Source organism: Grus americana, chromosome 11 (genome assembly GCF_028858705.1).
Source record: "Grus americana isolate bGruAme1 chromosome 11, bGruAme1.mat, whole genome shotgun sequence".
Lineage (NCBI taxonomy): Eukaryota > Metazoa > Chordata > Aves > Gruiformes > Gruidae > Grus > Grus americana.
The window spans coordinates 19,350,672-19,365,286 of record NC_072862.1 but is presented as its reverse complement, the minus strand read 5'-3'; the positions used below and the strand labels follow the sequence as shown (position 1 = coordinate 19,365,286).

Sequence of the window (14,615 nt, the reverse complement as noted above, 5' to 3'; positions counted from 1 at the left end):
TTGACAGTGACGTTAACAGTGGTGCAGTCCCATTTGTGTTCAAAATGTTAATGATTATTGGTTTATGTGTGCACTCCCCTGACTTGTATGGAAGTACCTCTTGTGGGCAGACAAGTGCATTTAAAAACACCAGAGCTGTTAAAGAAACTGTAGTTGAGGTGATAATCAGGGTGCCTGAAATCACAGGATATGATGTGAAAGCTGGAGAGGGATTGTTTACGAGGGCATGTAGTGACAGGAAAAGGGGTAATGGCTTTAAACTTTTAAGAGGGTAGATTTAGGTTAGATATTGGGAAGAAATTCTTCCCTGTGAGGGTGGTGAGGCCCTGGCACAGGTTGCCCAGAGCAGCTGTGGATGCCCCATCCCTGGCAGTGTTCAAGGCCAGGTTGGATGGGGCTTTGGGCAACCTGGGCTGGTGGAGGGTTGGAACCATGGCAGGAGATTGGAACTAAATGAGCTTTAAGGTCCCTTCCAACCCAGGCCATTCCATGACTCTGTGATGCAAAGAAGGGAAGTGGAAGGGCCTACAACACATGTAAGTTATTTCTATGGAATTCAACTCTGGAGTAAGTTATGAGCTTGCAGTGGATTTTCTCATGTGTAAGTTACTAGCATGTTAAAAATAGTGTGTTTCTGTATTCGAAAGCTGCTTGCTGGTAGTGGAAGAGGGAGAGTTCCTTCAGGAGCCTATTATTTTACTTCTACATCCCTCTCCGCTCTCCTGCCACTTCCTTTTTACCTTTCGCAACGTTCGTGCAGGCAGTGCCGGAGGAGCATCACTGAGCTGGTGATGGAAGGCATCAAAGTGCAGTGAGTAGTGTCCTGGAATGAGACAAGCATCAGAAATGCAGACTTTTGCTGCCTCACTGCAGTGAAAGAGCTGGGGTTGTAGGCTCTGTAATGCCAGTTACAGCTCCAAACGCTGGTAACTCCATTCCAGCCTAGGGCTTCGTTTCTCATAGATATTGTGGAGTGCGTCTGTTACATCACAAAATGCTAATGAGAAGTGCAGTGATAGATGTCCACCCACCCCTTTTATCAAGGATCTCATGGCAAGGCAACAGGCTCATAAATAAGGAACATCTGAAGTTTCATTTAATAGCTTTGTAGGTTTAAATTACTGCTGAAGATGGTCATTGGCAAGAAGCCAAGCTTTACCACTGGCACACTTAATTCTAGTCTCAAAATACACACACGTTCATATTACTATAAGAACTGTAAAAAATTTGAAGATTTTTTGGAAAAAAAAAAAAAAAGAAAACTTTGTTCAGTGCTAACCTAGCAGACCAGGAAAGACTTTGGGGTTTTTGTTTCTGTTTTTTATATGGAAAAAAAAAAAGAGCTAAGATCAGCTTTCAGGTGGTCTAGATTTATCTGTGCATGACTGGAGACATTATGCAGCAGGCCTGCTGGGCATTTCCTTACCATGGGGCAGGCTTCGGGGAGGTACTGGTGGGGCCAAGATGCTCCCAACGTGGGCAGACAGGAATGGCAGGGCCTCTCTGGTTCCGCTGTCTAGGCTCCAGCTGCTGGGCGCTGCTGGCACAGCTGAAGGATTGAAACAGATTTATCTTGGGTAATATAACAGGGAGTTTGTGGGGCCAGAAGGACTGGCTTTCCTGTGTGCTTTTTAGCAGTAGAGAGACAGATTCTAGGGACTTGGTGAATGGTAGGATTGAAGGCGTACAAAGACATCATCTAGTCTACAGCGTGTTAAGTTTATAGGTTGCTTTGTTAAGGAAGCAAGAGTTAGGTGGTTGTAGTGTTAGTCTCCCCAATGCCCCTCAGTGACCCTGTTGGCTCATTTGTAGCAAATTTGAAGAGCAGTAGAACTTGGCTAGGGTGTGGTGTTTGTTGGTGGTTTTGTGTTTTTTTGTTTTTTGTTTTTTTTTTTTTTTCTTCCAAACTAGTGAGTAAAAATGAAATCTCATTGATGGAATGGCAGCTAGATCTCAAGTTGTGAGCTGTTCTGCTTGGTGGTAGATGATGACAGAGCAGAAGGGAACGTGTGACAGAACCCTCATGAAACACAGGAAGGCCTGTTGCTGCACTACAGTGCCTAAGCGAAGAAGTGTCCGAATAAAGGACATGAGGCAAATTACACCTCACTGATACAAGAGAAATCACAACTCAAAGACCCAATTTACTAAGCTACAGAGTTGATAAAAAGTTTTGATGACAAAATATTTCAAGATAGAAGTTTAGGCTCCTTGTATTATAAAGTCACCTTAAGAGATTCAAGTATTTGTTAGGAAAAAGAGAGAGAATGATCTTCGTGACTTTGGTTTTTTCATAGAAATAAAAGCTGTTGCTTTCTAACATGAATATTTTTCAAGATCTTGAGAATTCTGTCAACCTTAAACATTATTAAAATGCACCTTCCTTTCTTCCAAACACACTGCAAGACTTGATTCATTCCGAGAAGACAGATGTGCAATAAGTGTATGTTCATTTAAAAACAAATAAGCAGTTTCTTCAGATTAGCAAAGAAAAGAAAAAAAAAGTAATTCAGTGAGCCTACCAAAGAAAACTGAGATGAAAATAGCTTTTCCCATCTTCAGTTTGGAAAATGGAAGCCAGGAGAAATAAACCTGGAGTTTGACATCAGAAGAGGATTTTTCCTTAGTTAAAATGCCTGTAGCCATTTTTGGTGCACTTCATTTCTAAAATGACTGAAAGGTTTCTTTGCAGGTTTTTTTTTTTCCTCCTTAGTTCATGAGTTATCATGAACACAGGCTCTCAAAGATCTAAAATTCCCTAAAGTAAAAAAAAAAAAAAATCACAAAGTGACAGCTTCATAAGATGGAACAAAACCTATAAAAATATAAAAGTAAATGTTCTTTTTAAAGAGATGCTCTCAAACTGAGAAAGGCATACAAAGAATCTTGACAGAGAACAAGTTCAAACCAAGGGATACATCTCAACACAGGTAATGTGGCTTCAGATGAATTTTCTCAGCGCCCCGGTCATGCTGTACACAAACCAGAGTGCTCTAAGTTGCAGTACTGCAATTGGTGTCAAAAGGCCAAAAGAGGGACAAGATGCATAACAATGCCAGCCACGCTAGTCTCTCCTACAATACACCAGCATCAAGTGAAAAGGACAGAATAAAACCTGATTTGCTTGGCCTGTAAAAGAATTGTGTTTTGTTTTTTAAACACCTAGATGCAGAAGAAGAATGTGAAGAATAGAACATGGTATTCCAGTGCATAATCCATTTATACTTTCTCAGTGTTCCCTCGTTCACAGCCTTTTGAGCCTTTATGAGTGCTGGAAATCATTCTGAGGTCAGATGATTTCTGAGAATGGCTGCTGCCTGTTAAACCCAGTGTTCTATCCAACCTGCTTCAGGGAGGAACCTACCCAGGGAGCTCCTAGTGCTCTGTCCTAGCCCATCTCTCTCTCTCCCCAGAACAGTGTTCAGTGGCTTGCTGGCCAAGTTTAATTAACAGGGAAGCTGCATTTGAACCATTCTGCTCTGGGCAACTGATGTCAGTCACCCTGCTGTCAATGAGAACTACTGAGCAGAGCTTCTGACATGGCAAGAAAGGGGATGGGTAAATTCTCAGGGCATGACTGTTAACAAAAACCAAGGCAGATGGCATCCTGACTTACAGAGAATGAGGAGGGTTCGAGGGCTGCAAAAAATACCTGTAACTGCACTTATGCTCCCAACCTGGCCAAAGAGCTAGGATTACCATCGCACCATCCCCTAAGAGCAATTACTGAACATCATCTGTGTCTTTCATGACTCCTTTGGACCTCTGGAGGGGATTCTGTCTTTGACCCCCTTCTTTTTTGTGCTGTATAGTATACTTTTGCGTAGTATCACCCACAAACACAAAATTAAGAATTTTTATAGACAGGTAATAAATAGTTATCTATCTTCCTCTTCCAGATTTTTCTCCCGTCCAGTATAAAGATCTCACCACCTCTGTGGTAAGTTCAGTTCAAACTAACATGGCTAAGATGGAGCTCTTAATTGTTCACCCCCTAGTCTTAACTCTCTGTTGTCAACAAGTCATCATTCTGCCATGTATTTAGAACTGTACATTGGCTTTTGGTTTCAGGCTGGACCACTCTGCAAGGCTGTCACATTGCTAAAGTAAAGTAGTGTATTCTGATTTACTAGAAATTAGATTTTTTTTTTTTTTTCCAAAAAGATACAATTTAGTTCAGGCACAGCTACTGAAACAAAAATAGTGATAAAAGTCTAATGGAGTGCATCATGTAGGTCAGACTAGAGAATTGCGATGGTCTTTCCTGGCCTTAAAAAATCTTTTCAGATACCATTTTTCCTAGCCATACACATGACTGTTGCTTGCTTAGGCAGCCTCCTTGTTTCAGATTTTGACTCAAGAATTTTGCCCACTTCTGCTTTTTCAGAATGCTGCCTTGCAGATCATTTTTTGAGCCCATCGCTTTGTCCATGGCACCCCTTTTGCAAGCTCCTTCTTTCTGTTACACCAAACAAACTCTTCCTCTTCTTTCATGTTTTTTTTCTGCAAGGGCTCTGGCTGTTTTTGGTTTTTTTTCAAAGCAGTGAGTTTAAAAAGCATACATTCCTAATGATTAATAAATATAAAAGTACCTCAGAGAGGGATTACAAGAAATGTTAATATTTTGAACAATAAATGCATATTCAAAAAAGAAATATATATCTCATTCTTTAAAAATATGGTCCAAAGGTTGCACTCTTCTTTCAGATAACTTCTCAATTGCTGCTTTGCAAGTTTTGCTTGATAAAGGCTGCAGGATTTGTTTCAATAATAAAATGCTAAACTCAGAAAGCTTTCTGAAATAGAGAGGTTTGTCCAACTCCACCCTTCTGTGAATGATCTGAAATGGACTATAGGTTGGCAGAAGGCCCAGTTAATTAAACTGTTAATTAAAAAAATGTGAGAGAATGCAATCTGCCAGGAAATGTAGAAGCTCATTCGTCTCATTCGTTACTTGCTTTAGCATGACCAGAGTAATATTTTAGAAAGCATGCATGCTAACTAGGAAAAAAGAGTACCTTTCTCAGCCACAGACAGGTTGGGATCACTGCAAGGTTTGCATGGTCCAATCATTTGCTGGATCAAGGCGCGCTGGAAATTTGGAGGCTAAGGGAGAGGAAAGTTAGCACAGAAAAGTAAAAAAAAAAATGTTACAGAGTTACAGAACAGCTGGTGCAGAACCCTGCGGCTTTCTGTCCGCTGCTGTTAAACAAAGTTCTTTAACTAAAAAAATCATGGGAACCTTAGGCAGTGTCTACATGAGCGAGTACTGCAGTGCAATACCAGTGGATCTCTAGAGTGTAACAGTGCTGAGGACCCACAGTTCGTGCTGCTTGTGTTCTCTGGAGGAGTTATTTCAAACTAGCCTGATCTTGAGCCAGTTATCAGCTTGAATGCATCACGTGCCCTTCTGGAGCTTACCTTTTGCTTTGGTTTCATTTGAAAGACTTGAGTTTGCGTGCTCTGAGGCAGTTCTCTGGTGTGAATTGAAATGCGGTAAGTGGGCATGATCAGGAGATTCCCTTCAAAAGTGCATGCAAGGGCCAGATTAAAACGTTTACATGCAGGCACACCCTGAATTTCTCAATTTGTCCAGAGAATGCAGTAGATATGGGCACAGATTGTTTGCAGACCTTTTATCAGTATATTATTTCAGCCTCTTGTGGTTTTTGATACCTCTGGAAATCACTGTAAAGCTATTTAGAATCAACTTTGAGGCTAGACTGCAGGATGCCCATGGTTCTAGAAAAATGAATAAATAAAATGGTATGACTACTTGCAGTGAACCAGGGCTCATAGGATAAAGCTGGGAACTAAGAAGAGTCTGTTTTCACACCGCATATCTGCAATTTTAACAGTCATTACAATTTGTATCACTTGACTACCAAAGTGAGTGGCTCTAGGAAGTGATCAATATGAAAAGTTCTGCGTTGTCTTTGAAAGTGATCCTAAGTATGATGTTGTGCTTTCCAAAAATGAGAAGCTTTGAAGTGGTCAAAAATAGTAAAAATAAAGTCACAGTTTCAGCTGGTTGAACCGACATAAAAGAAATTAGATCTGCTACCTGTCCGTTTTCCATGATAGCGGCAGGATACATGGCGCTGCTAGGTCGGTCCCGATGGGTTGGCAGCAACATCATCATCTCCCGAGAGTGGCGGTACTTATCTGGTAGAGAGGGAGAGCCTGTAAACAAGTGAGAATAATCACGTACACGTGACAAACAACAGCCATGTCTCCGCATGCCCAGTGATCTAGTCCTCCTTTGCAATTTGTTCAGACGGATGATCTTACAGGACTCAAGAAAACATGGTGCTGAGCCCACTAAGCAGCTAACTGTTGGTGAGGTGCATAGCACAAGGATGAAATAGGAACTGGCTTGTTATATACAGTTAAGGACATACCACATAAGGTGTATAAGATGCATGTGTCCCTAGTTGTATGTTGCAAAGTGCTTCCTCTTAAACAAAGTGGGCATCTGTGTGGAATCAGCTGTAGCTGTGCTGTACAGTGCCTAAGGCTCCCTCGCCTCATAAAGTACTGTAGGGTTACAGAAATTCCATAAAATTGCACGTTTTAGGACTGAATGTAGAAGAAAGGGATAAAAGCTTGAGACACACTATTCAGTTAAAGCAGGAACCTACGGGAAGCTACTTCATTCCTCAGTTCTGGTAGAGAGAGTCTGAGGTGTTGCCATTTAGTTGGCAATACCTTGGTTAGCTTCCTCTTTGTTAAAGCAAAACAAAACCCAGTAATAAACAGAATTGTCTTTAAACGTGGGTGGCACTTTGCTTATAATGCTGCTGGGTAATGTGTGATTACTACTGAGTGTGTTGGTATACTGAGCTGCTTTATGACACGAGGATGTTTACCAATGCTTAGAGTTATATAGTAGGAATATACTTAACTATTAGTTATCTGTATAGTTGTCATTTAAGATACTGGGGTGTAAACAGCTTCCTGGCGTATGGAATTATTTGGGACTCATGTCCTTTGAGATGAGTGCCACATAACAATATACCCTCTGATATGCAACAGCTGACAATAAACTTGCCAGAAGAATGATTCCCATTAGTGACTTCCTAAAGTCTGACATTACTGATACACTCATCCCTTGGGATGCACAATATTAGGCAGGAATTGATGTTCTGAAGCTGCTGGAGTAAGCTTTAATTTGCACTGATCATTTCATTGCGTCACAAACACGCACTTAACAGATGGCAGCACACAGCGCATTACAGAGCCATGCCGGCTTTTGGGGAATACATGCCCCCTTTTGCAAACTTTCCACAACCACACACATTACCTGAACAGCACTCCAACATATGAGCAAAGGCATTGGTGCTGGTTAATGCAGCTTTTACCCCAGCAAAAGCAAACATGCAGTTTGGGGACTGATATTCAGCACACAGTGGAAGGAACAATGTGTCCAGCAGAATGCAGGATAAGGTCCTACAATTGCAACAGTTCCATCAGGGGTGGCAGATCCCAGATTAATCTACACCCCCACCCCGACATGAACAGCCGCAGAGTATCTGCATTCTAGTTCCGAACTCATTTTCTCCCCAGACATAAAACAAAAACATAATTGGACAACATTACTTGCTCTTATATATAACATCAGCTTCGAAAACACAGTGTTAACGCTTTATGCTGAGTCTCTTTTACTCACACATCACAGGTAGTCCTGTTTCTGCATGACAAATGTAAGGATGCTGAACTTTTAGGTGTGCCCAGAACTACATCACAGCACAACCTACACTGTAAACTTCTCCCTTTTATCTTATCATCCTTGTTCTTTTATATCCAAGATGTAAACTACCTCTATGTGCCATCAGTTGATATGGGATTATAGTTTCCACAGACCTTGCATTGCATGACCTGAAAGATCCCACTTGTATGGTGGCAGAATCTAGTTTACAAAACAGCTCTGCTGTTTGGTGCCCTAAATTTGTAAATAACTATATAGCTATAAAGATTGTAACAGGTTATGCCAACTATCCAGTCCACAAATAAAATTAAGTACTGATACCTCTGAATTGTGGGCCACAAAAGGAGTGGCTATAGCTGAAGCTTTTAGTAATAATCAGGCCTGCTTCTTTGGACAGAGAGCACAATCACCATGGCTCCTTTCAGGGACTGGCAAAATTTAAAAAAAAAAGTAAAAAAAGCTTTAAAAGCTTCCAGAGCAGCCAGTGGCCACATAAGATGCTGCGGCACGTATCAAGGCCTATTCCTTTTAGCCTGTAGCTTGGTACACTGTATGTACTATTAATGAGAAAGGAAAACCTCTGCTGAAGTCAGAGGTAGTTTTTCTTTTTTAATTATGAAAATGTTAATCCACTTGTGATAAATACCAGTTTTAAGGAACAAAACTGAAAATTAATGTATTTAAATTCCAAACTCAATGAATCTTTTCTCCTGACTCATCACTTTCATTATGATCGTGAAAACAGTTCACCCCTGCACCAAAATACAACTTTTTTTTCTTTAAGAAGGAAGTTTTTAATGTAAGTATATGGGTTCTTGCAACGTACTGAGTAAGACACTGGCACTCATTTTCTACACCTTAAGAAGGGGGCTGTGTTGAGGAAGCAGTAGGGATGCCTTAGTGTCAAGTGGGAGTTGCTTTTAGAGTGCGTGGGAGGAGTCCCATACATATTTTAAATGAAATTACTGAAAAAACCTAACCCACTCCTAGCTCTTTCCAGGCCTTTTTGCATTACGATTTCTGCTTAATGAACAGCAGTTTACATAATTTAACTCTAGTAAGGTTAGAGCAGTGCCTCATGAGTCACCTCAAATGAAGGCAAAACAAACTCTGAATTTCTTATTGATCCTCCATACAACACTGTTGATTTCTTGATAAGGAAGAAGCTACACAAGGGCCAAGCCAGGTGAAAACTGAAAGATACATACCGTTAATCTGAAAAATAGAGTACCTAGTAATGTCTTTATCTTTACCAACGGAATTAGAAAATTCTTACTGTATTCCGATTACAGTTCTATTTAAGACTTTTGCTCTAACTTGTGCATATTATAACTAGCATAAGGTTTGCTGCTTTAATCTGCTGTTCAGTGATAAGATCAAATTAATTACTGTCTTAATGACTATCTTTTAAACAAAATGTTGGATTAGTGGTTTTATTATTTCCTTTGGACAAGCCAAATCGCTTGTGTTGCTCTTTTAAATGTCAATGAAAGGGTCATTTTTTGGAAGTGGAGAACTGGAAATAAGATTTAAATTCCTGTGGGATTCTTAATACAAATGGCCATGGCTTCCCTTTGGTCACTAATGGAACTAATCTATATTATAAAGATAACGGTCTCCTCAGAACAGCACGAGTAGCTGAGCTCCAGAAAGGACTCAGCAGTTAAACAGAGAAGGTGGTAAAAGTATCTGGATAATGGGACAGCGGTTTTTTTACCTCTACATTAGTGTTTGAATCAATGAGAGAAGCATTTAAACATCTGACAAAACCCTAGAAATCCTAGATAACCATGCTCAGGTTAAAGCTACAGGTGACAAAGCTGCTAAGTTGATAAATTTAGGTGGCCTGTACAAAATGAATTGTTGGCCTTCATATACTTCCCATTTGAAAAGTGGTTAACTGTAGCATCGTGACTATCGTAGCTTTGTTGGCAGTCTCAGCAGAAAGGCCAAGGATTGGATGGGTCATGGTGACTGAACTATCCTCTCACCTCTAGAGGTGGTCCCTCCAGGACAGAGATGAGGCACATTGGTGGGGGCAGCGTGGGGAAGCTTGCACGGCTGCCGCCCATGCTGTATCTGTTCTGTGGATAAATAGAGGGCTTCAGCCTCCAGTGTTGTCAATCCAGCACCTTTCACCAGCACTAAATTAAAAAGAATATAAATAAATACCAAAAAAGAAAAAAAAAGATAGAGGTGCATTGGCAGAGCTGCACATGTAATGTTTGTGAAGTACCTTGCTCCAGCCAGTGATACTGGTCTCTCAATTTCACAAGCATCAAATTCACCCAATTAAAAAACAAAGCAAAAGGAAAAATCACCAAGGAGAAAAACAAAGCTGTATTACCACAGTGGAACTTAAGCGTAAGTGCTTTTTCTCATTATGAACAACTCCATTCCAGACAGCGGTGTCGTAATAACCAGAACAGTGACTTGCACACTGTGAACCACAGAGAGCACTTGGAACTTTACTAGAAGTGAAATCCCATAATCCGTGGGTAATGTCTGAATGCTGTGCTTACCTAACTTAAAAGTGAACAAAACTAGCAGAGAAGAAATGTTGTATCATAGGCCATCAAAACATGTTAGTAAGAGTGAAGAATAAAATAGATATATATATTGAAGTATTTTCCAAAACCGTTACTTTCTTATTGTTTCCTCATTTGTGGTCATTTACACTGTCTAGTTCTCATCTCTGGGAGGTGCTGTTGGCTCATCCATCAGCACCATACCCTTTGTAGCATTCATCACTTTGGTTTCTAAGCAACAACAAAGAATACAGTAAAGAGGGAAGCTGGTGATGCTATGAAGTCATCAAGCTCAGAAAGACTGGCACAGCCTGTCACTGTGAGCACTGGACTTTTAAAGTGGAAAATAGACTGAAGCACTAGAAGCACCAAAACCCCTCGGACCCCCCAGAAGATTCAGGCCTCACATGCCAGCTGAAGCACATCCATTTAAGGACATCTTCCTGACCTGGTAGCCCTCTACTCAGTTCCATCTCTCCTGTTACACCAGTTTCATCTGGTTACTTTACTATTTGAATTGTCATTATTTTCCTTCCAGTCCTTGGTAATTAGTGAAGCTATTTGCCTTTATCTGAAGATGTCCACTTCTCACCTTCCTATGACATCTGATTCTTCAGTTAAATCACTTTGATGCATCTGTGTCATAACAACAGTCAGTCAATTAAGATTTTACTGCAAGATTGAGCAAAAAAGCCCCAAGGTGGCCAGAAAGGCCCCTTCTCTGTATTCTCTGCCCCTAAGGAGACATACAGTTCCCTGTATGGGAGGAAGGGGTAAGATTTAAATATCGGCCTCTATCTCTGACTATATCCTGGATACCTTCTTCAGACGCCTGTGAAAAGAGGTGTAGGAATTTGTGAACCTGCAACTGAGAATCCAAAATGAGAGGAAAGAAACCCACTTAAATAGAAATTAGCAAATTCAGGAGATTGCACAGAGTAGCTTTGCTTCAGTTCCGAGGCTTGGGAAGAAAATGATTAGCAATATCAAGACCAGCTACTGTAACAGCAAAGGCAATATGAGTACCCCTAGAGTCTGTTTTTACATTTTTCCTTTCTTCAAGAATTTCCCAGCAGGGAAGCCCTTCTTTAACCACAGTACTTAAAATTCATATCCTTCAACATTCATTGTATATATATCTGCTTTTGTGTACACACATTTCTGCTCAACTGCCTCAAGTTCTTTTTTGTGCCATAATTTCATTAAATGCGTAAAATGATTTTTTTCGTCTCTGTCTTCATGATCTCTCTCTTTTAAGTACTCTACCAAAGACTATTCTTGTCTTCCTCTAGATTGCCTGCCACAATTTTGTGGCAGAACAATGGAAATCATTATGAAATTCAACTGCCTGAAACCAGCATGTATTAGAAATACATTCCAAATACTGCTGAAAAAAAATACTAAATCCATTTCTGGAGAATGAAAAACATTTTTTAAGAAACAATTTTTGAAGAGGCATTTACAGCTCCAAAAGAGAAACAGTGGTATATTTCAATGTAGGTGGTCTTTCACCAAGTAGTCAACAACGTTGCCAGGTTTAGGGGACACTGCAGGTCCAGTTAACCCTTCATTTGAGTCCATCCATTCTTACCTCGAGCACTGGAAGGGGCGGAGTTAATCATCTGGGATGGTGCCGAGTGAGTAGAGCTCAGGCTTGAGGTGGAAGGGCTAGCCTGGGACGAGGATAAAACAGAGACGTTGGTGACTGAGCCTTGGTACCTGGAGTTAGGGTAAACAAGCTGCAGGAGGATGAGAAATCATCAAGAGAGAACTGAGTGGATCAGCGCATTAGATATTTACCTGTCTCAGATCACCCAGTGCAGCCTCTGTCTAGGAAAGAGCTTCAGTGCAGGCCACTATTAATCTTCACTCAGGACTGTGGGACTCATTTCACCCTCCCACAAACCAAGAGCAATACTAGCTGCATGTGTTGAACGGGTCAGATAAATAACATGCTGACTAAAATCTGACTTTATGAAAGGAACAGTATGATCTCGGACCACAGTAGCAACTTTAACTGTACAAATACAGAAGATTTCTTCCCAAAGTAAACCCAGCTGAATTACTCTGTCATCTTTCTCGAACAGCGTTAGATTCTACCTGTTCAGTTCTTTGAGAAAAATACCACAGGACAGATCCAAGTGTGTGTGTGTAGGTAAAGTGTACTCCTCCTAAGCGTAACCCTCCAGAGCACGTTCAGTACTGTTTCTGACAACTGCTCCTGGCTGTGCTGGGGCTGTACCTGCATGTGGTACATATCCTCGGCAGTCTCCCCCACAGAACTGTCTGTTAGGATAACCAGGTTTCCTGTTTCACTGGAGGTGTGGGACGACAGAGAGGATGATGAGTGTCGGACTGAACCAAGCAAGTTCAGTGGGCTGGAATAAAAAGAGACAGAACAAAGGCAACATTATTTTTTGAACCTGTGTTTTAATTTGTGATGCCTGATTTTTTTTTCTGAGCTATAAGTACCTACAGTTATCTACCGCTTTAGGTCACCTCTACATGTCAAACACTTTCAAAAACCAGGCCGAATAAGCTTAAATAAATCCATAAATGTGAGTAAATATGAAAGAAGTCACAGTAAGGTTACATGTAAGACAACGTAGTATGTAGAATTTCAGAATCCAAAGCCACGTTAACATTATGTCATGATGCTGGGTGCATATTTGCTTTATTTGTAATGCAACATTCTGAAACCACTCTCATTTTTAATGCTGAAGTATGATGAGTAGGAGCAGTTAAAAAAAAAAATTCCAAAAGAAGCCAAGCATGAGAGACACAGGTCAAAATACAGTTTTCCTTATTGCATCTGTTGGACCTCAGCATTACAGTTGAAGGCAACTTTATAGTAAATTAATACAGCCCAGCTAGTGGGCAGGTTGCACCCTGATCTCACTCATGAAATTAATTTTTTCTTTCTCACTCTGAATCACATACACAAACACATGTTTTGTACACTATAGAACCTCTCCCTAGTTTGCCCTGAGAACTAAAAAAGTGGGGAATTTTGAGGAAAAAAAAATTATCACCCAGACATTAATTATCAGCTGCCAAGCCACTGAAGTAGTATAAGACCTACTCAATTTTAGTAGTAAAAAGAAAGTCATCATCCTGGATTCATGCACTAAAGACCAAGTTTCCACAGCTCTTCATGCCAGGCTTTAAAAACAGCTAAGCTACGTGGACCCACCAAGAAAAATAAACATGGAAGAACAATTACAATTTCATAACTTCAGTGACATTCCTGTCACTGTTTTTCATACTGGTATGGATATGTAGATTTTCAAATAAGCAATTTTGGCTGCATGCAAAAACACTGTTTTGCCCTGAAAATCCCAATTTTTATCCTCAATCATTAGCTCAATTTTTATAGATGGGTATTCCGTTTGAATAAGCATCCATATTTTCAGATGTTTCTGTGAAGTCTGAGCCATTTTTTGGTATTCTGATCAAAACACCTTGGCAGCCTTTCTTACATTTGGGTTCTGATTTGATCAGAATTATAAAAAACAATGATGCGAACACTTTTTGATCCTTAAAAATGGGTACAAACTGAGTTGGATTCCAAAACAAGCAATCCAATTTTCCTTTTGCCAAAACTCATTCTGCTCCTCCTGCAGTACTGTTAACCACTTCTTAGATCCACGAATCTTAATGCAGCGGTGTGCAGAGATCCTAGATATTTTAGTAGAAAAAAACAGTACCTGTGTCGGTGCACCAACTTTATGCTCTCTGGGCTCATAGGTCCATGCGAAACCAGAACATTGCTGCGCGGTGTGCTAGTGCCAGAACAGGCTGGACTCAGCTTATCCAAACCAGGTAACTCCTGCAAAGGAAACATACTTTTTGTATGAAAGAAGCTAAGTTGGTCATGGAAAAGTACAAGTTTTCTTCTCAGTGCTAGCACACATATTTCAAAGAATTCTTTTACATTATAGGAAGATATCCTTTACTTTGGTTGTCATAATGTTCAAGATAGTGTCTAGGTATGTATAAAGATTTCACTATACCAGGAAGAGGAGAATGCACTGCAAATTTCCGAGACCTGCCTAACAAAGATGTCTCAAATACAATTGTCACAGACTACTAACGTACAGCAGAGCACACATAGAAGGAAAGGTATCATCCCTAGAGGATGATATTTGTACTTCTGGTATAGAACAGGTGGTGCGAACCATGCTCTATAGGCAGTTCCATTGACTATACAGGAACTGTAGACCCATAACAGTGCATGTCCTGATCACCAGAGTGGGACACCTAAAGTCACCAACAGGAATTTCTGTCACTGTATATAAAAACACTTCTGGAGGGCCTAATCCATGTCATGCTACTCCAAATTACAGCAGTTCTTTCAAAGACCTCAATGTCTAACACTT

The 14,615-nt window shown here is 40.5% G+C and overlaps 1 protein-coding gene across 13 annotated transcripts in view; it reads right to left on the bottom strand.

Annotated features, from left to right (window-relative positions):
* DOCK3 (dedicator of cytokinesis 3) overlaps window positions 1–14,615 on the bottom strand; it is a 224,773-nt gene that overhangs the window by 4,628 nt on the left and 205,530 nt on the right. For 5 of the 13 annotated variants that reach the window (XM_054838228.1, XM_054838230.1, XM_054838232.1 and 2 more), the window contains 8 exons: window positions 13,944–14,065; window positions 12,479–12,614; window positions 11,828–11,909; window positions 9,700–9,852; window positions 6,065–6,183; window positions 5,019–5,106; window positions 1,427–1,549; window positions 741–823 (listed from right to left, as the gene is read on the bottom strand). In XM_054838228.1, the coding sequence (XP_054694203.1) occupies window positions 741–823; window positions 1,427–1,549; window positions 5,019–5,106; window positions 6,065–6,183; window positions 9,700–9,852; window positions 11,828–11,909; window positions 12,479–12,614; window positions 13,944–14,065 (906 nt within the window). The remainder of the gene's footprint in view (window positions 1–740; window positions 824–1,426; window positions 1,550–5,018; window positions 5,107–6,064; window positions 6,184–9,699; window positions 9,853–11,827; window positions 11,910–12,478; window positions 12,615–13,943; window positions 14,066–14,615) is intronic. The other 8 variants (XM_054838237.1, XM_054838241.1, XM_054838229.1 and 5 more) reach the window with 7 other exon arrangements.